The sequence below is a fragment of the Berghia stephanieae genome, chromosome 4, assembly GCF_034508935.2.
Source record: "Berghia stephanieae isolate SIO BIC M18660-M18661 chromosome 4, UCSD_Bste_1.3, whole genome shotgun sequence".
NCBI classification, from domain to species: domain Eukaryota; kingdom Metazoa; phylum Mollusca; class Gastropoda; order Nudibranchia; family Aeolidiidae; genus Berghia; species Berghia stephanieae.
The window spans coordinates 31807108-31829264 of NC_088363.1; the positions used below are offsets into that span (position 1 = coordinate 31807108).

Consider the following 22157-nt stretch of genomic DNA (forward strand, 5'->3'; position numbering starts at 1 on the left):
GAAAAGCTTATTTTCTTTACAACAAGAATATATTATACAATTAATTTCATTATCTGATTAATTAATTGAGACTCAAAAGTTAAAGTGATATTATGATATTAATATCAAAACACAATCATAATTGTAATCACAACATATTATTCAAAATCTCACCAGAGCCGAACAGATTATAGAAATCACAAATTAAGTCTACACAAGACTTTAATCAAACTCTACACAAGAGTTATAACACAACTTGATTCAGCTCAAACTTTGAGCACCACAAAGTCTACACAAGACTTAAATCACACTCTACACAAGAGTTAACACAAAACGTGTTTCAGCTCGAACTTTGAGCACTACAAAGTCTACACAAGACTTTAATCCAACTCTACACAAGAGTTAAACAAATGAGCCTAAAAGACTCCGCTGTGGTTATCGCTTAGAGACTATGAGCCTAAAAGACTCCGCTGTCTGGTCTCTTTTGAGACAATGAGCCTAAAAGACTCCGCTGAGTGGTCTGAAGAAACTGCTCAAAACTCTGGCATTTATAGGCAAAAATCAAGCAAACGAAGCAAAATTCTACCCACACAACCGGATGTTAGTCATATCCGTAAACATCTGAAATTCCTTAAAACTCCCCCAGATTCCATAATCATGGACAACAACAACCCATCCTGATACCGGACATCCTCATATCAAGGATAAATAAATTCGTCAGCCCCATAGTTACGAGATATCAATCAAGCCATACCATAACAAAGTCACTCCCGTAGAATACAGGGATCCTACTTTGCTTATAAGTTTACGGAGAAAACAAGATTGATGCCTTTCTCACAATAACACCCACACTACGTAGTTTAATTGAAACTTCCGGGCCATAGGTGCATGATCTGATACGACCTGTATCAACAAAAGAAGGGTTGTTCCCGAGGGATTACAATAACAACAACAACTAATACTACGACGACGTACATCCTGTCGTAAACTGACGCCTACACGGAAGCATTTCGTTACATATCTCCCCCCTAAGACTAAATTTGGTACAACATTTAGTTAGATCAACGAAATGCCTCAAGATCACATCGATCTCGACAATTGTTCGGGCTCATTGTTGTCCCTTCCTTCGACAGACAACATCGGCATCACACATCCACACTTCAACTCCACCTTGCCGTGTGTCATGCATTTCGGTGGTTCATGTTCCTTGTTTTCGTCAAAACATGGAAGTCGAGGACTCTTAACAGTGGGAGCATGAGTAAATGATCGAATGTCACTTGTCATACTGTCGTTGCTGGAGGAAGCCTGACACTCCGACTTTAACCTAAGCAGTTCAAGCTCTTTCTCCATCAGAACTTCTTGCCTTTGAGCTCGTGCTCTGCTTATCTCCTCCTCTTCTTTGGCACGTTCTCTCTCCTTCTCTTTTCTCTCTTCATCTTCTTGTAACTGGGCTGTCACCCAAGCACGGAGATCTTCACCCCTTAACTCCAATTTTTCTCCAAGTTTAATTAATCTTTCCACATCCATCTCTAGGTCAATTAATCAGACCAATTCAAATTCAAATAAACAAACTTCAATATGTTTATCAACACTGTTGCCGTAAATGTTACTTTCACGTAGAATAAAGTGGTATTACAAGTAACCTTATTAACGATATGCGGTCAATATAGATCCCAAAACAGATTCAAAACAGGCAATTAATACCGATTCCTACACGGAATTCAACATAGACTCAATATATAGAATCAAAACAAATTTACTACAGGTCCTAACACAGAACCAACGCTTCACCCAGATTCCTACACAGAATCAAAACATTGACTTAATATAGACGTATATTAGAGTCAAAACAACTGATTTAATACAGGTCCTCACACGGAACCAACGCTTCACCCAGATTCCCCACACGGAATCAACACAATAGCTTCACCCAGATTCCTCACACGGAATCAACAAAATAGCTTCACCCAGATTCCCCACACGGAATCATAAAAACTATCTTCACCCAGATTCTTTCTCAGAATCAACAAAATAACTTCACCCAGATTCTTTCTCAGAATCAACAAAATATCTTCACCCAGATTCTTTCTTAGAATCAACAAAATATCTTCACCCAGATTCTCTCTTAGAATCAACAAAATATCTTCACCCAGATTCTCTCTTAGAATCAACAAAATATCTTCACCCAGATTCTTTCTTAGAATCAACAAAATGTCTTCACTCAGATTCTCTCTCAGAATCAACAAAATATCTTCACCCAGATTCTTTCTTAGAATCAACAAAATGTCTTCACCCAGATTCTCTCTCAGAATCAACAAAATATCTTCACCCAGATTCTCTCTCAGAATCAACAAAATATCTTCACCCAGATTCTTTCTTAGAATCAACAAAATATCTTCACCCAGATTCTTACACAGAATCAACAAAATGTCTTCACCCAGATTCTTCCTTAGAATCAACAAAATATCTTCACCCAGATTCTCTCTTAGAATCAACAAAACATCCTCACCCAGATTCTTTCTTAGAATCAACAAAATATCTTCACCCAGATTCTTTCTTAGAATCAATAAAATATCTTCACCCAGATTCTCTCTCAGAATCAACAAAATATCTTCACCCAGATTCTTTCTCAGAATCAAAATATCTTCACCCAGATTCTTTCTTAGAATCAACAAAATATCTTCACCCAGATTCTCTCTTAGAATCAACAAAATATCTTCACCCAGATTCTCTCTTAGAATCAACAAAATATCTTCACTCAGATTCTCTCTTAGAATCAACAAAAATCTTCACCCAGATTCTCTCTTAGAATCAACAAAATATCTTCACCCAGATTCTTTCTTAGAATCAACAAAATGTCTTCACCCAGATTCTCTCTTAGAATCAACAAAATATCTTCACCCAGATTCTCTCTTAGAATCAACAAAATATCTTCACCCAGATTCTTTCTTAGAATCAACAAAATATCTTCACCCAGATTCTTTCTTTGAATCAACAAAATATCTTCACCCAGATTCATACACAGAATCAACAAAATGTCTTCACCCAGATTCTTCCTTAGAATCAACAAAATATCTTCACCCAGATTCTCTCTTAGAATCAACAAAACATCCTCACCCAGATTCTTTCTTAGAATCAACAAAATATCTTCACCCAGATTCTTTCTTAGAATCAATAAAATATCTTCCCCCAGATTCTCTCTCAGAATCAACAAAATATCTTCACCCAGATTCTTACACAGAATCAATACCTTGACTTACTATATGTGCATAGAAAGTCAGAACAAATGATTTAATACAGATCCTCACACGGGACCAACACAATATTCTCCCAGATTCCTACACGGAATCAAATGACCCCAACAACCACCTTCGTTCCTTACAAAAGGGAGAGGGGGACAATGGAGGCTTTACAGCGCGAGTACCGCTTTCGCGCTAAGTCAGTGATCCATATCACTATGACAGATGACTGACAACGTATAACCGAACAAGTGAAAATTACCAGAATAACTTGCATTACACCTTGCGTATAATGACAGTCTTATAACCATTAAATGGATACCAATTTGCTTTAAGCTCAAAGATAGTATCTATCTCAAGTTTGAAACAACTCCCTAACCTGTCTCAACAATTGTTTGGGTCGCGATGTCTCTTGAATGCACAACAATAAGAATCCCACTTCTGACACCAAATTATGTCACAAAGTGCGCACGTAAACCGTATGCTTATGTAGCGCAGTTTGCAACCTTGTTTATGTGTGCTATATTCAAGCTACGACATCGATAAAAACCAAACACAATACGTTGATAAAGGTTTTGAAGCTAAATGAAGATATATTTTATTACAATATAACAAAGATATTATGAGATATGAAGATGAAATGATAGATGTAATAAGTATGAAATCAAATAGATGGATGACAATTTGATGGAGGTGATGTGATGATGAATATGATATGAAAGCGATATGACAATATATAATTAAATCAATTAATTATCAATACTTTACCAAACCGCTACCACATCAGACAATCTCACAGATAGGTTGCAACCATCACAGTCATACAGGCAACTAATAATTAACTAACTAACTAAACACAATCCAGACGTGTAGAAGAAAGCCAAAAGAGTGTTCTTGATATTCAACAAAACTGTAAGGTTGTTCTAATATTGTTAATTTGTCTCTTCTTGAAATTGTTCTGGTTTCACAGTATTCATAAACAGATCAATTGTTTCTCAATGTTCTGATATTAAAATAAGCAAATGGTTCTTCGCAGGTAACTTATAAAACAGGCAAATGTTCAGTTTTTATTAGTGTCAAGCTATGAGAGAATAGCTTAAAGTTGGCTTGTTAAAGCCCAGCCTCCAACGGCTCATTCACTTTAAAGAAAGAAAATGATTTTGTTATAATATGATAATTATACGAATATAACTCTATCTATATTCGAACTCACTCAATATGTTTACTTTAAATGAGTAAATATTATTTTACTTTAACCAATCAATTTATAATGTTGATTAATATTGCTTTACTTTGTAGATATGAAATAATATTGCTTTATAGCAAGAAAAGCTTATTTTCTTTACAACAAGAATATATTATACAATTAATTTCATTATCTGATTAATTAATTGAGACTCAAAAGTTAAAGTGATATTATGATATTAATATCAAAACACAATCATAATTGTAATCACAACATATTATTCAAAATCTCACCAGAGCCGAACAGATTATAGAAATCACAAATTAAGTCTACACAAGACTTTAATCAAACTCTACACAAGAGTTATAACACAACTTGATTCAGCTCAAACTTTGAGCACCACAAAGTCTACACAAGACTTAAATCACACTCTACACAAGAGTTAACACAAAACGTGTTTCAGCTCGAACTTTGAGCACTACAAAGTCTACACAAGACTTTAATCCAACTCTACACAAGAGTTAAACAAATGAGCCTAAAAGACTCCGCTGTGGTTATCGCTTAGAGACTATGAGCCTAAAAGACTCCGCTGTCTGGTCTCTTTTGAGACAATGAGCCTAAAAGACTCCGCTGAGTGGTCTGAAGAAACTGCTCAAAACTCTGGCATTTATAGGCAAAAATCAAGCAAACGAAGCAAAATTCTACCCACACAACCGGATGTTAGTCATATCCGTAAACATCTGAAATTCCTTAAAACTCCCCCAGATTCCATAATCATGGACAACAACAACCCATCCTGATACCGGACATCCTCATATCAAGGATAAATAAATTCGTCAGCCCCATAGTTACGAGATATCAATCAAGCCATACCATAACAAAGTCACTCCCGTAGAATACAGGGATCCTACTTTGCTTATAAGTTTACGGAGAAAACAAGATTGATGCCTTTCTCACAATAACACCCACACTACGTAGTTTAATTGAAACTTCCGGGCCATAGGTGCATGATCTGATACGACCTGTATCAACAAAAGAAGGGTTGTTCCCGAGGATTACAATAACAACAACAACTAATACTACGACGACGTACATCCTGTCGTAAACTGACGCCTACACGGAAGCATTTCGTTACATCGACTTAATACCGTTTTTAGACTTAGCCTGACATAACACCATACCGTAAATGTGTGTAACATATCTGTTTGACATTTTTGTCGTAACATCTACTTACTCAAACCCAGCAATCAAGTAGGTACCAGCCGTCAACCCAAAACGGCAACATCAAACGCTAAATCAAAATGATCCGGAACATTCCAGTACTATTTGTTGTAGGTACATGATTTACTCTGAAGATGATGATGATGATGATGATGATGATGATGATGATGATGATGATGATGATTATTATGATGAGGGTGATGATGCACTCGTCGAGTCGGTATGAGACGTGAAATGAGCCGTATTCAAAACAATACCACATTACAGCTGTCACCACAATGAACACTGCAGGGCATTGTTGACAAAATACATTATAGGCTTTAACCCCCCCCCCCCCCCCCCCCCCCCCCCCCCCAAAATAAAATAATAATAATAATAATAAAATTACCTCATACATCATAAAATGTTACTCGCCGTCTCTAACCGGTATTATGTCGGGGTAAACCAGATGCTGGAAAGTAATTTTGAGCATTTGAGCATGTATATAGAGTAATATCCACTTAACGTGTTCAAAGCGCTTTACAAGGAGTCCTAAGACAACAGCAAGACTTAACATGCAAGACGAGACATGACGCCTTTCTGGCAATATTTTTAAAAAATTTCAGCCAGGGACTCATTTTACACCTGATTACGATGAGAGAGAATGTGAGTTAAGAGCCTTTTCCAAGGACTCAACTATGTGCCGCGTAGAGCGGGACTCGAACCCTGGACCTTCCGACCCGAGGGTGAATGTCATACATACCACTAGACCACGCAGCAACACAAGTAAAGTAAAAAGGACTTGTTTAATATCGGATTTTAGTTTTACTCACCTCAATCGACTATTCCATTGTCCTTAATTCAACTTGATTGGTGTTGCATACCCCTGACTGTATTATATATTATAAGCATTTAAATCTCCTGATATAACACCGTTTTGAGATGCTGGATCACATATTATTATGTGACCTAATCATGACTTTTTTTTAATGTACAAAAATGAATACAACAAAAGAGAAAAATAACAAATTACTAAACACTGAATGTTTCGAGCTCAAAACTCTTCTTCAGCCTATAACAAAAACAGATAAAAATACATCACGATAAATTGAAATAAACGACAGAAAAGCTCTCGTCGGGAATTACGATGTTGAAAAAGGCGTTTTGTCAGCCGTAGTAAACAAAAAAAAAAAAAAAAAAATAAAGGTCTGAGATTGCAGCTGCAGATATACATCTAGCTTATTGGCAATCTGTTATTTTGGTCCTCGTGTATGAAATTACAACTGCGGATCCCCGACTGTTTGTCTGACTGCTTGCCGTTCAAGGGAATGCAACGAAAAATAAAATGTGAAAAAAACGTACAGGTATGTCATTCTTCTAACTGAAATTCATATCTAGAGTGACCATTAAAGGTCCTTTTTTGGATTTACGCGTAGTGACATATCAGCATTCTGTTAATATCACAAACAAAGGGTATGCGGTCTTGTGGTATGACACTCGCTTTCGGATCGGACGGTCCTGGGTTCGAGCCTCGCTCGCTCGGCGCATAGTCGAGTCCTTGGAAAAGACTCTCTACTCACATTCTCTCACCGTACTCATGTGCAAAATGAGTACCTGGTCGTTTACAGCGTTGTCTCTGTCCGAAAAAATTATAATATCGCCTAACAGGCGTCATGTCACGTCCTACATGTTAAGCGTTACTGTTGGCCAGGGACCCTTTGTAAAGCGTTTTGAGCACGTTTAGTGGATATTGCTCTATATAAAAGCTCAATGTTTTAAAAGCGTATAGTGGTTAACATTGCTGCATTGACAGAGTACTGCATTATCAACCCGAAGAACCGTCCTACAAAAATTTATATGACCAAATTGTAATCACTTTTTGGCATCATGACATACCGATTTGAGACAGTTGGCTACACACTAAAAAAAAAATGAAATGGATCCCACACACCAAACACAAAAGCAACAAGGAAAACATCAAAAATAACAAAAACATCACAACTGCTATCACAAAAATCGTTTTTGGTTACAACTGTAAACAGCATACATTTATCTTGCTATTTGACGTATGCACTTCGCGTCCTCAAGTTTTGAATTACACGTACCAGCCTTTGCTTGTCTAGCTACATGTCACTGAAGGAGACATAACTAAAACTACAAAATAAACTATAATAAGTCAGGGAAGATAGGTCTTTCTCCCTCTTGAAACCTGTACCTCAAGTGACTCAGTTGGTGTCATTGGCAGACATGCCTACTTCTACGAAAAATTCGTAGAATCACGACATGTTGGTTCCGATTTCAAAACTTCACGAGCTTCTCTAAGTCATTCAAACTTATTGAATATGACAGTTGATGCCAAATTACAAAATTTGAAGGATTTGTACGTGTATTTAATCCTTTCGAGGGTGGATTGTAGATCTATAAATGAACTAAGGGGACTGGTATTTTTATCTCCTAAAAAATACGAATTTTTAAATTTTCAATTAGGCAGCTCTGCATTGGTGTCTTGGGTCCCGATAGTTATGCAGCTATGTAGTCTTGTAGTATGACACTCGGTTTCGGATCGGAAGGTCCTGGGTTCGAGCCTCGCTCGCTCGACGCATAGTTGAATCCTTGGAAAAGGCACTTCACTCACATTCTCTCACCGTACTCAGGTGTAAAAATAAGTACCGGCCATTAACAGCGTTGTCTCTGTCCGAAAAAAAATTTGTAATATCGCCTAAAAGGCATCATGTAACGTCCTAAATGTTAGGTGTTGCTGTTGGCCAGAGACCCAATGTAAAGCGCTTTGAGCACGTTTAGTGGATACTGCGCGATATAAAAGCTCAAGTTTAAATTCAGTTGGTAGAGCACTTGCTTCATGCGCAACATTTATCTTGCTATTTATTATCGTCTATGTACTTGGCATCCTCGAGTTTAGAATTACACCTACAGTCCTTCGCTTGTCTGGCTACGCTACAAGCAACCGAAGGATACATTACCAAATTATAAATACAAAATAAATCATGGAAGATGTGTCTTTTTTCCCTTTTGAAATGTGCACCTCAAGTACTTCGTAGGTGTCCTTGGTGGCATGGGTCCCGATAGTTCAGTAGGTAGGGCACTTGCTTCATACGCAACATTTATCTTGCAATTTGACGTCTATGTACTTTGCGTCCTCAAGTTTTGAATTACACGTACCAGCCTTCCCTTGTCTAGCTGCATGTCACTGAAGGAGAGAGACATAACTAAAAAAATAATACAAAATAAACTATAATAAGTAATGGAAGATAGGTCTTTCTCCCTCTTGAAATCTGTACCTGAAGTGACTCAGTAAGTGTTCTTGGTGGCATGGGTCCCGACTAAAAAAAATTGAGCTTTTATATAGCACGATATCCACTAAGCTTGGTCAAAGCGCTTTACAAAGGGTCCCTGACCAACAGCAACACGTAACATGTAGAGCGAGGCATGACGCATGTTAGGCAATAATATTTTTTTTCGACTGAGACAACGCTGTTTACGGCCAGGTACTCGTTTTACACCTGAGTACGGTGAGAGAATTTGAGTAAAGAGCCTTTTCCAAGGACTCAACTATGCTTCGAGCGAGGCTCGAACCCAGGACCTTCCGATCCGAAAGCGAGTCGCATACCAGAAGACCACATAGCCGCACGATAGTTCAGTAGGTAGAGCACTCGCTTCATACGCAACATATATCTTTCTATTTGACGTCTATGTACTTGGTATCCTCGAGTTTAGAATTACAACTACAACCCTAATTTGTCTACCTACTACACTACATACCACCGAAGGAGACATAACCAAATAAATACAAAAATAAACTATAAGTGACGGAAGATATGTCTTTCTTTGTCCCTTTTGAAATGTGCACACAAAGTGAGTCAGTAGATTTTATCTGTGTCCTTGAAGGCAGGTGATCTTGATAGCTCAGTTAATAGAGAGCTTTCGTCATACGCAAAGGGACAAGACTCGATTCCGGTTGAATTCGAGATCTTTTTCATGACTCCCCCTTCCTGTCCTTCTGAGTGGGTAGGTCTGTAAAAAATGGCGGAAAGTAATTGGCAATAGATTAGCGTCCTGTTTAAAAGCTAGCAATCAATGGCTGTTATCCGTTTAACAATATAGAAACGGGAACAAACTCCGACTCATGGGTCGTAATGCCTACTATGAAGAACTACAGTTTGTTTTTTCTTATCAAGGTATCGGGTCTAGTAACAAATTCAAACAATGCTAAGTGTGGTCAGTTATGGCATGGGTAGCCCTGATCTGAGCTCACAATTTTCTTGTCCTAGTGCTGTCCTTTGCTAAGGCACTTTATACAAATCCCCCCCCCCCCTTTTTTTTTTTTTTAAATTTTAACTCAAGTGTGAATAGGACATTGTCTGTGCGAGGCATCAAATATCAACATCAGAGGGAGATTCATTAAAACTTGGACGAGAATCCGTATCTACTTATTATAATAATGTATCAAATCTAACAATATAACGGTTATAGACTAGTTAAATATCATACGGTTTATAGAGCGTATCGGCTAGATAGTGGGGGAGATAACTCATGTCGGCTCTTTTACATCTCTTCATCTCATATTCAGACATAAAAGGAAATATTCAGACACACTAAAATGTAAATAGTTTCTAATGATTATTCATATGTTGTGTTTTATGTGGACACAAAATTACATGTAAACCACCACACTATAAAAACGATTTCTGGCCAAATTTTAAAAAACGAGTTTTTCAAGAGCACGGCAGTTAACTGGTGAGAATGAAAAAACTTGTTGGAAGAGGGTATTTTAATTAACTTTTGGTAATGCCCTATGCACCCGGGGGAAGTTACTCTAGATTCAAAATATACTAGCAAATATTCAGAAAAGTGAGTGGAGCATGCACTTATGTTGATAATAACAAGAAATAAAGTGAGCAGGAAAGTGCCAGAAGACAACAGAGAATAAAAACTTCGCGGCTGTGATAGGGGCTCGAACCCGCGACCTTACTGGTACGGTCGCTGGTTCGAGCCCCCATCGCGGCCGCGAAGTTTTTATTCTCTGTTGTCTTTTGGCACTTTCCTACTCACTTCATTTCTTGTTACTAGCAAATATACATGGACACAATTCTTTTGTGACCCACCGCCTCTAACCTGTATTATGTAGGGATGACAAATGGCAACAAAAAAAAAAAAAAAAAAAGTTGTAACACACTAAACTGTTATGTTTCATAGAAAAGAATCAGTTTCAATTTCAGGCTATCACATGGTTATCATGAAAGCAAAAAAGAAAAAAACTAGATCATTTATATAGGACAGCATCCTCTAAACGTACTCAAAAGCGCTTAACAGGGGATCCCAACAGCAACATTTAAACTTGTAGGTCGAGATCTGAAGCCTTTCAGGCGATAGTCTTTTATTTTCGACAGAGACAGCGCTGTTAACGGTCAGTTACTCATTTTACACCTGAGTAAAGTGAGAGAATGTAATTAAAGAGCCTTTTTCCAATGACTCCACTATGCGCCGCTCAGAGCTGGACTCGAACCCTGGACCTTCCGAATACAGACGTTTTTTATTCTGACCACTTTTTACAAGTTTTTGACATAAAAGAGATAAAAATACGTGGTATGTTTGTATTAGGTAAATGCTTATATCACCGATTATGACCCTTTGTTGTATCCAATACAATTAACACTTTTATATAGACAACTTACATAGAAAAAATATTATGGTCCAATGACGTCTAAGAGGGAGTGAAGCTCATAAATGACGCAACTCATAATAATAATAATAATAATAATAATAATAATAATAATAATAAAATAATAATAATAATAATAATAATAATAATAATAATAATAATAGATGGCATGTGTATAACGCATTTTCAAAATGATATAACGCTCAATTTGCTTTTCATTGGTTGAAAAAAATGCATCTCTTGTGCCACAGCCCAAAATCATCCTCACCACCCCTGAGTTTAGAATTTCGGCTACAAATGAGACTCATCTTTTATCTTTTTTTTTTTTAACCTTTTATTTTATGTCCCTGTAAGTCCCTGGCACGAGTGCCGCTCTGGCCACGCACAGCTGGGTCCTGTTAAAAGGTTCTTATTGGCATTATTTTACCATACTCAAGGGTAAATTAGTATTTAACCGCTTACAGTGCTGTCTCAGTCGAAAATAAAAATTCTATAGCGCCTGAGCGGCGTCATGTTTCAGCCTAAATAGTCAGTATTGTTGTTGACTTGGAACCGCTTATAAAACGAGTGATTTATAAAACATGTCTGTTTCGTTATAAAAATAACATGTGAAGCTAAGAGTTTAGTATTTACAAGTAAAGTATCGCTAATTTTATCATTTAATTATACCATACGACTCTTTGGCTCTTACCAAACATATTACTACCATTTATTCACCATTGAAATACTTCAAACGACACGCATCGTTTAAATTACTATTCGTCTCTGTAAAGAGAGGTAATTTGAGTCGAAACAATACCATTTATTTTTCACGCTTTCAACCACCCGTCTGGTCTACCTACAGAAAGAAAACATTTGTGTAAACTATAACAGCTGCTGTAGTTGTTGATATCTCCATTATTATTTTCTTTAACCCTTTTATGGCGAAAATGATTTTATTTTTTTTTGGTGTAAAATCAACATTCTCCTACTTTCCTCCATGTAATAATCTTATTTATCGGATATAACTGCATATATTTATATGAACATTTCAGGGAGAAACCACACTTTTCCACTTTATAATAATGTTTATGACATTCCTTATAATGATTTAGGGGTCTAAACTTTCCTTCTATAAATGGAACGGCGAAAAATTTGCAAATATTAAAACAGAGGCCTCACATAATGTAATATATACGCAAGTCCTCTGATTAAAGAATTATGGTTGTAGCAGTTGTAGTTTTCCTCTTTTTTTTCTTGATGGATGGAAAATTTAGACCACTGACATCTTGCACTCAAAGGGGACAGTCACACACAAAAAAAAATAATTCAAATATATTGACTTCTGTGTCTCTTCCCCTGAACTCTTCATTCGTTATCCCCAAGAGAGCAGGAACAGCAAAGCGTCTTATACTTCAATTGGGCCTATATCGTTATATCATTGCTTAGGCTCTCCGTGAATAAAAACGACGAGATATTATATTATTCCAGGTTAGACTAAAATTGAAGATGGTCTGAAAAGGTTTAAAATCTAAATTCTAAAAACACTAAATGTGTGAAATACTTTTCGCAACCCCGCCCTCTATTCATTTTTTAAAATCACGAGATAAATGGGTTGATGTGTTTAACAATGCAAAGAAATAATATATTATTGTTACTATTTTCCAGCCTCGGTTAAGATAATTTCACTATTCACAAATTGAAAAATCAATGTCCCCAACAATTAAAAGCTATTTGAACCACCAATTACCCACAACTTCTGCCATCGAAAATGATTTCAACAATACTCAAAGTTGTAAGTTGTAAATTGATTTTTTGTTCTCCGCGTTAGTAACAGACCAATAATTTAGAGCAAGCGTACTGTTCTTTCAAAACAAAACAAAAACAAAAAACTTGAGCTTTTATATAGAGCATTTTCCACTAAACGTACTCAAAGCACTTTACAGGAGGTCCCGTATCATAATATAGAACGAGACATGACGTCTGTTAGACGATATTACAGAAAAAAATTCCGACAGAGACAACGCTGTTAACGGACATGTTCTCATTTTACACCTGAGTACGGTGAGAGAATTTGAGTAAAGGGCCTTTTCCAAGGACTCAACTATGCGCCGAGCGAGGCTCGAACCCAATGACCTTCCTATCCGAAAGCGAAGGCCATACCACAAGACCACGTATCCGCAATTAAATCTTGTTTTCAATCGTGGCCCATCGCCTCAAAGCGGTATTATTCCGGAATGAACTACATCAATGGTCGGCGGATCAAACCTATGAAGTCCCGATTTTCACTGTTGAGTTCTAGCAATAACAAAATACAATGTTTGCCAGATTGTCAAACACCCGTTTTCAGATATTTTTCTTAGATCAGTGTCTGCTCACTAATTTCTCAATTATTCGATTTTTTCAAACAGGATCTGTTACAGTGGCAGCCGATAGATTCTGATGTTTCAAGGCTTGACACGAGAAACCCATTAATTCTTATTAGACACGTCTCAGCATTAGTCTGACATTGATTTGGGTGCTTGGTGAAAGTTATGTAATGTAAACGTTAGAATGATTAAAGTTGACGCCAATCAGCTGTTTTTTTTTTTGTTTTTGTAGTTTGTAGACGTCCAACTGAGTGATTAGTCCTCACTAGATTCAATCAATCAAACTTGACTTATAAACGTTTACGATTATACGACATAGTTTTGTGGTGTTTTACTTAGCCGCATAACATCACCCAATAGCTCAGAAGTTGGGGAGGGGGGAATTTCAATATATTATTTCAGAAGCAATACCCTGATAATTATAATAACAATACTAATAATAATGATAATAATAGTAATAATAATAATAATAATAATAAAATAATAATAATAATAATAATAATAATAATAATAATAATAATAATAATAAAATAATAATAATAATAATATAATAATAATAATAATAATAATAATAATAATATAATATAAAATAATGATAATAATTATAATGATAAAATAATGATGATGATGAAATAATAATAATAATAATAATAATAATAATAATAATAATAATAATAATAATAATAATAATAATAATTATTATTATTATTATTATTATTATTATTATTATTATTATTCATCATTATTATTATTATTATTATTATTATTATTATTATTATATATTATTTATTATTATATTATTATAATATATTATTATATTATTATTATTATTATCATTATTATATATTATTATTATTATTATATTATTATTATTATTATATATTATTATTATTATTATTATTATTATTATTATATATTATTATTATTATTATTATTATTTTTAGTATTAGTATTATTATTGTATATTATGATTATCATCATCATTATCATCATCATCTTTATCTTCTTCTTTTTCTTCTTCTTCTTCTTCTTCTTCTTCTTCTTCTTCTTCTTCTTCTTCTTCTTCTTCTTCTTCTTCTTCTTCTTCTTCTCTTCTTCTTCTTCTCTCTTCTCTTCTTCTTCTTCTTCTTCTTCTTCTCTTCTTCTTCTTCTTCTCTTCTTCTTCTTCTTCTTCTTTCTTTTTTATTATTATTATTATTATTATTATTATTATTATTATTATTAATTATTATTATTATTATTATTATTATTATAATATAGTAGTATAGTATAGTATTATTATTATTATTCTGACTCATCCAAATTGATTTATTCTGTGAATGTACAACAAATACAAACTAAAAAGTCTGCTCATCAGGTGGTCAAAGTGTGTATGTCATCACTCCCCCCCCCCCCCCCCCCCCCCCCCACTTCCAACTCGTATCCTATTACGCAACATTACATTATTCCACGTCAACAACCATTCTGTCTTACAATCACAAAACACCCTTTATCATTATTGAGGAAGGGCGTTGTCTTTGTTTGTTTTGTTGTTTGTTTTTTTGTGTGTGTTTTGTTTTGTTTTGTTTTTTGTTGGTTTTTTTGTTGTTTTTTGTTTTATTTTTTTTTTTTGTTTTTTTGTTGGATTGTTTGTCTTTTTTGTGGTGATGGCGGGGGAGGGCTTATTATTGAGAAGACTGATGTAATGATTTGGCCTTCAAAACCCTCGCAAGTTATATAACTTTTGTTATTAATTGTGGCCAATCTTCTCAATACGTTATTTTGTTGGAATGAACCTACGCTAAAAAAAAGTCTTATTAATGTTTGAATTACAACATGTGTGTTGATTTCAATGGATTGACTATAGTGAAATGTCAAGTTTGTTAAAGTTAAAGTGTAAAAATGTATATTTTTCAATTTTGATCGTTGTTTTTTAAATACCCTTTTCTGGACAATCAAGTCAGTTTCGATGTATTACGTATTAAGACGCTTGTACTTATACACAGATATCGATTGATTAAAATAATCCATAACTTGTCATAAAAGCGGTTATTCTGAGGTGTAGATCCAATAAAAATGTGTATGCAACAGTGCCAGACAAAGCTAGGAAGAAAAATACAAGGAAAAAAATACCCCAAATTAAATCATTCTGCCTCAACTGGCATGCCCTTTTCCATAATTTGTCATTTTGATATTTTCAAAAACCTGAGGTTTCCTCTTTGATGTCATAGATATAAGCCTATTTTACAATTTTTGGATCCATCTGAATCAATAGAATAGATTATCATTATAATATATATAAGTAAAAGTTTTCCGATTAAAATTAAAATAAGTCTCTTCGTCATTGTATGCTTGAATTTCCATCGATTTGGATGGCTATCTATGTAATATCATCCTGGAATTGGTGGGTGGTCGAAATGAGTGCCAGTGGTCTCTCGGTACATGCATAGATCGTTTCCATCACTTTCTTTCTCCCTTCACCTGAGTGAGTTCGGACGTATAATATTATAGTATATTCTTTGAGCATCAATGGTAGATGGAAGATACATCATGTGAGTGAGACAGGACGCATGAATGGTTGATCTACCTTTGTAGACTAATGATATAATTGGATTATATCGGGCGGGTTGTTGAGTAATGACCTTGGTGGAAAGGGATGGAATGCGATTTGATGGAGTGAGTGCAATGTCTATAATCTTACGATTGGACAATCCAGACGAATGTGGCCTGTATGTTTGGTGGGATTTTTTTTTTACCTCGAAGGTCCTTGCTATATTTTTTTTTTCAAATTATTGAGCGAATCTGCCCTGTTCCAGACAAAATCATGGATATTTCAAAAATATCTAATATCTTATGACAAAACACTTTATATAAAATCTACAACATCCGTCCTGACCAAAAGTTCATAATTCATTTTCTCATTAAATGATTTCTAGCTTGAATAGTATTATCTGCACAGTTCAAGTAAAGACCAGTCCACAATTAACCAGTAGATTTTGGACCAATCAAAACATGGAATTTTTGACACACCTTCACACGTACTCGGACAAACATGGTTGTTTATTATTATATACTATTTATATTGTTACTGATAGTTCGAAGATGACGTCACTCATGTCTTTGTTATTGTATTTTGCCATCCGCGTTAATGAGTAATGCTCACTGAACTGTATTAACTTGACTATAAACGTTCATGGATACACACAGTTTTGTGTGTTGGTCCATTATACTTCCGGATGGCAATGTTATGAGCTTCTTCGCCAAGCGCATACTATCTATATAAACAATAAAGTGAATGAATTCGACCTCTCTGTGATCATTGTTATTGTTTTTATACCGCCAAATCAATGACTAGTTTTCACATGATTTTCTCGACCTTATAAACGTTTAAGTTTCCACATGGATTCCTGTGTTGGTTTTATTCATCAAACGGTAGAACAGTGGATATTTTACTTAGTCACATACCATCGATAGTAAAACCTGCGTTGTTTGCTATGTTTACCAATCAGTGTCACTGTTTACATTATGACGACTGTCCTAGAGGCGTGGTTTTTAAGTTGTCTTTTGCTGGGTCACATATCAAGCTCTCTCTTCTTTCTCTTTTTGCACAACCTCATAAGCAGCATTCTCTCTCCCCCCCCCCCCCCCCCCCCCCCCCCCCCCGCCTTTCCCCCCTTTCATCCCTTTCTCCAACAGGAGCTATTTGTCATCTTTATAGTAATCGCTTTAAGAACATTCCATGCAACAATAATTAATTGTTTTAGCAGGCCTATGATTAGTACGCGCACAGCGTTCTCGTTGACCGTGTAAGACTATTAGGGGTAATGATCATCTTTACCACCTGGGTCCTTTGTTCTAAAGATTGGATTGAGGTTTATGTTTTGCCACTGCTTTTGATTTTCCAGAAAACATTCACTAGACTCTCCATGTTGTAATATTATAGTCGTGTCAATTTAGCGTGTACCTCATTCTTTTATTTTTAATGTTACTTTTTTTTTCTAGAGATGGTCGCGGTTGATCAAATAAATCTCACTGACATTACTTTCATTAATAATTTAACAAAAATTGAGCTTTTATATAGCGCAATATCCAGTTAACGTGCCCAAAGCACGTGACAAGGGGCTCCTGGCCAACAGCATTATGTTGGACGTGGCATGACGCCTATATTACATTTTAATTTTCTTGGATAACGCTGTTAACGGCCAGGTCCTCATTTTACACCTGAGTACGGTGAGAGAACATAAGTAAAGAACCGTTTCCAAGGACTCAACTGTGCGCCGAGCAAGGCTCGAACCCAGGACCTCCCGATTCGAAAGTGAGTGTCATACCAGAGGACCACAAATTCAATAACTTTCGTGTCGTTCTTTTCTTTTAACTTCATACAATAATGTACATGTTTCCCTGTTATTCTGTATGGAAATTGAGTACCGTAGTAGTATTTTTTTAAACTGTTCTTCCTTTTTAATAAATTTGCCTTTTCTTTTTCTTTTTTTTTTAGCTCTTTAAAATGCTGTTGTAAAAACAATTGTTTAACTGCAACGGTTAGAGTGTTATATTTCCTTTTTTGTTTCCAGATTTTTATTTGTTGTTTTCGTTGTTATATTTAAATAGGACAATAGTTCCGTTTGTTTGGGGACGGGATTGTTTGTTTTGGTTTGTTTTGTTTTTTGTTTTTTTCTACAATATTGCTTTTCTTCCGGGTCTCTGTGAAATGTTTTGTTTGTTGTTCATGCTATCCTCCTTGTAAAACATTGGAAAGAAAATTAATTTGTTTTCCACCAACAATGTGTTATGGTTTTTGTCCTCCTAATGGTGTGTAAACATTCCCTCTTTTCTGACTCGTGAATCCAATTTTCAAACCATGGAAAAATTATGTTTGCCTGCGCATGTCACAAATCAGTTCATTGACATCCTCTGATTGGTGTGAAAGTCCCAAATTACCCTGACTCCTGGACAATAGGATAACGAAATGTCCACATAGCCGGCAACGAATCCCTTTCATGGGGGGCAACGGACGATAATTGTGTTGTGAAACCGTCCGCCTATGTCAAATGAATTCATTAAGAAATCTTAGTAAATGCTACTGGTTTTTGTTGGAAACATCTGCTCTTGTTTGTCTTATCGCTCTTTTGTCCTGTCAATTGTCTTGTCTCCAGTTATTTAAAACACTCGAAGATTATTATTGATTATTGAGTATTATTGATCATCATGCTAATAATATGTCAAGAATCCCCCCCCCCCCCCCCCCCGTTACCCTCCCTACGCTTTCCACTAAAGTTCCAGCTTTATGCTATCTGCTTTCTAACATCAGTCTGATGAAATTTTTGACGTTTTCACGTTCTCATGCTAATTTGTTTTCGTTAGTTTAGAAACGATAAACTTAATATTTTAAAATAAATGATCTTTAAATAAAAATAAATATTCGATACAAGTTTCGTTCAGTACACAATATCAGGTAAACCTAATAATTTGAAATAAATGGATAAAAAGGTCTTATATTCGACGTCGAAGTAACTTTGACCCTTTTCATAATGCGGAGGAGATAGTTATTCTGCCATACTGAAAAAAAACAACAATATATGACATTGAAAAAACAAATTGGCAAGAAAAATGGTCCTTCAAACCTCGAATCCGTTCGAATATGAATCGATCAAATTGACCCTCATCTTGTCAAAAACTCTCAAATCTCAGGCTTCCTTCTTTAGAACGATGGTGTGGCTGGACTGCAAGTCCGAAAACCAATATGGGAATTTAATTTTTAAAACTGTTAAGATCAAAATCTAGATCTATCAATCTTATTATATTGATTTTTTCCCTGTTACAGATGTGAATGAATGCAACATCAACAATGGCGGGTGTGAGAAAATCTGTGAAAACTCCATTGGATCCTACTCTTGTCGATGTGCTGCAGGGTACGAACTTGCCGCTGACTCTAAGGGATGCGTTGGTAAGTTGAACAGCCTCTCCATTCGTTTCTAGAATTTCAAAGTGTGGGCATACATGAAATTTGATGATTTAGAAATCTTACCTTCAGTGGTTTTAATTTTAAAATTGTTAATCCTAAACAGAAATTGGGACGAGCAAAACATTAATGGTGTTGTTTTGTATTGTTTGTTTATTTGTTCAAATGACACTTTCACATCTTGCATATCGCGATCAGAATATTGAAACCACAGTAGGATGTCTCAATACACATTTTGGAAGTTTATGACATTTTTGCTTGTTTTTTCCCTCCTTTTTGTTGTTGCTTTTGTTGGATTTTTTGTTTGTTTATTTTTCATTTTGGGTTTTCCTTTTTTTATTTTGGGTTTTTTGTTTTTGTTTTGTTTTGTTTTATTTTTTTCTTTGGTTGTTTTTAGTTAGTTTTTTGTTTGTTTTTTTTTTTTTTTTTTTTTTGTGGGGGGGGGTTGCTTTTATATATATATATATATATATATATATATATATATATATATATATATATATATATATATATATATATATATATATAATTTTAGATCACATAAGTGCCAATTGAACTCAATTATTTATGTTTGAATTGATTATTTATCATTTCAAAATATATATCATCTGCAAAAAAAAAAAAAAAAAGCATTGAATCATCAGTTTTAAAAAGCAAAGCAGGATAGCGGTGTGGCCTTAAATCGAGAGAATTTTTTATCCACTCGAAACACGATCGAATTCGCACTCTGAAAAAGTGGCCATGTCGTTTGATTCTTAAATTAAAATTGTATTCTTTGCAATCGGTCAGTACAAAATAAATAATTCTAAAATATTATTTTTTGTTTCGCTTGCAAAAGCGATTTTAGTTACGTATTTATAGCTTTTGAGAACGTTTAAGTTTAGGTAGATATTTGTATGGATTCTCTCCCTATCTGAGACTTGTGTTACTCCTATTTTTAAACGTTTTCAGATATTGACGAATGCATTGACCATAATGGCGGATGCCAACACAAATGCATCAACACTCATGGTGCCTTCCGATGTGAATGCCCCAAAGGTCATAGGTTACACGTAGATGGCCGGACTTGTATACGTAAGTCGTGTTTCTTCATTAATCAGAGCTTTTCAAGTCATTGCTTGCAACTGACTACTAATTATTCCTAAACCAACACCCTGATTGGTCAATTTGGCCAACTAATTTCATATCTAATATTAAAACATCTTCATCAGGATTGACCTTACATGTCATTGCCTCAAAAACTGGTGGTGCAACGATAAAATTTACACTTAATGAATAAAAGTTGCCAGCCTCATTAAGCATTTAATAGAAAACTAATTACTAAATACCATGGTATTTGTCTCTTATACATATTTACCTTATTACGATGCCACAGGTACGTCTTGTAATCCCCCCTCCCCTTTTTTTCCAACCCATTTTTTTCTTTTTCTTTTATTATTTAATCATCCAGCATCTCGTGTTATTGACTTTAAATCTTTAGTTCTATTTCATCTTACAAATTGTTGTCTTTGGACTGATGGTAAGACATTTGTTTTTCGCCCTAAAATGACAAAATGTTTGGATTCAATTTTGTTGCAAGAAATTGTATGTTGATCATGTTTATTTGTCATCACGATTGTGTACCAAAAGGTAAATTGACCCATTTTATTCTTGAATAAGATATAGCATGACATTCAATCTTTTTGTTAAATGTTTATGTTATCAATATTCTTTGACTGTGAATTGCGATCAGATAGTCAGATATTGTTTAGCCACAGGTACGTATATTACATGCCAAGCATCCAAATAAATCAGCCTCGCAGTTTGTGAGCATTTATCACAATATTTGACACACTGATGAAAGGATTGCATTTCGGCACCTAACGACACCTCTCTTTAAAAAAAAAAAAACGTCTGTGTTTAAATTGTGAATAGTGCTCATGATATGGGGGCCGATTGATTCGGATGACAGGCGAGCATTTTAGATGGCTATGGCTCCAGCTATAGACAATGGTAAGTGCTTGGAGTCAATGAGTAATTAAATACTCATTAAAGCCTGATTGACAAAATTGCAACTCATCCCCCAAATGGCGGTCTGAAAACAATAACAAAGAACCGAGTGACGTCAACTTCATTAATTTTAAAGAAGGAACAATATACGACGTCATTCAGCTCTTTGTTGTTTGTTTTAGACAGCCATTTGGTGATTAGGTCTCACTAAATTGTATCAATCAAACTGTAAGCGTTCAAGATTACATATAGTTTGTGTGTTGGTAAGTTACATCCGGCTGGCGGTTGACGTGTGTGTTTTACCAAAACGCATAGCATCAAGACGCCTTAGTTTGCTCGTCCAAGCCTTTTATTATAATATTGTGTTCTGGGTGTTCTTGAATCGGAAAAATAAATAAATAAAACAATAATGTGACTACAGTTTAATTAACCACATCGGTGTATTACATGCAAATAAGTGGACATAATGTAATTGCCCTCTCTTGTAATTGATATTCAGCTAATCATTAACTCTATCTTACGCCTTACACCTTTTGGGGTTAACAGAGTTCAAAGACGCACCTTTTTGATATCTATGACGTCATTAACCCCGAAA

General features: G+C 35.2%; 1 protein-coding gene across 7 annotated transcripts in view; it reads left to right on the forward strand.

Annotated features, from left to right (window-relative positions):
• The window catches only part of LOC144970419 (uncharacterized), a 310164-nt gene that overhangs the window by 189654 nt on the left and 98353 nt on the right, over positions 1-22157 (forward strand). For all 7 annotated transcript variants that reach the window (XM_078910048.1, XM_078910046.1, XM_078910042.1 and 4 more), the window contains exons 6-7: positions 19436-19558; positions 20525-20647. In XM_078910048.1, the coding sequence (XP_078766174.1) occupies positions 19436-19558; positions 20525-20647 (246 nt within the window). The remainder of the gene's footprint in view (positions 1-19435; positions 19559-20524; positions 20648-22157) is intronic.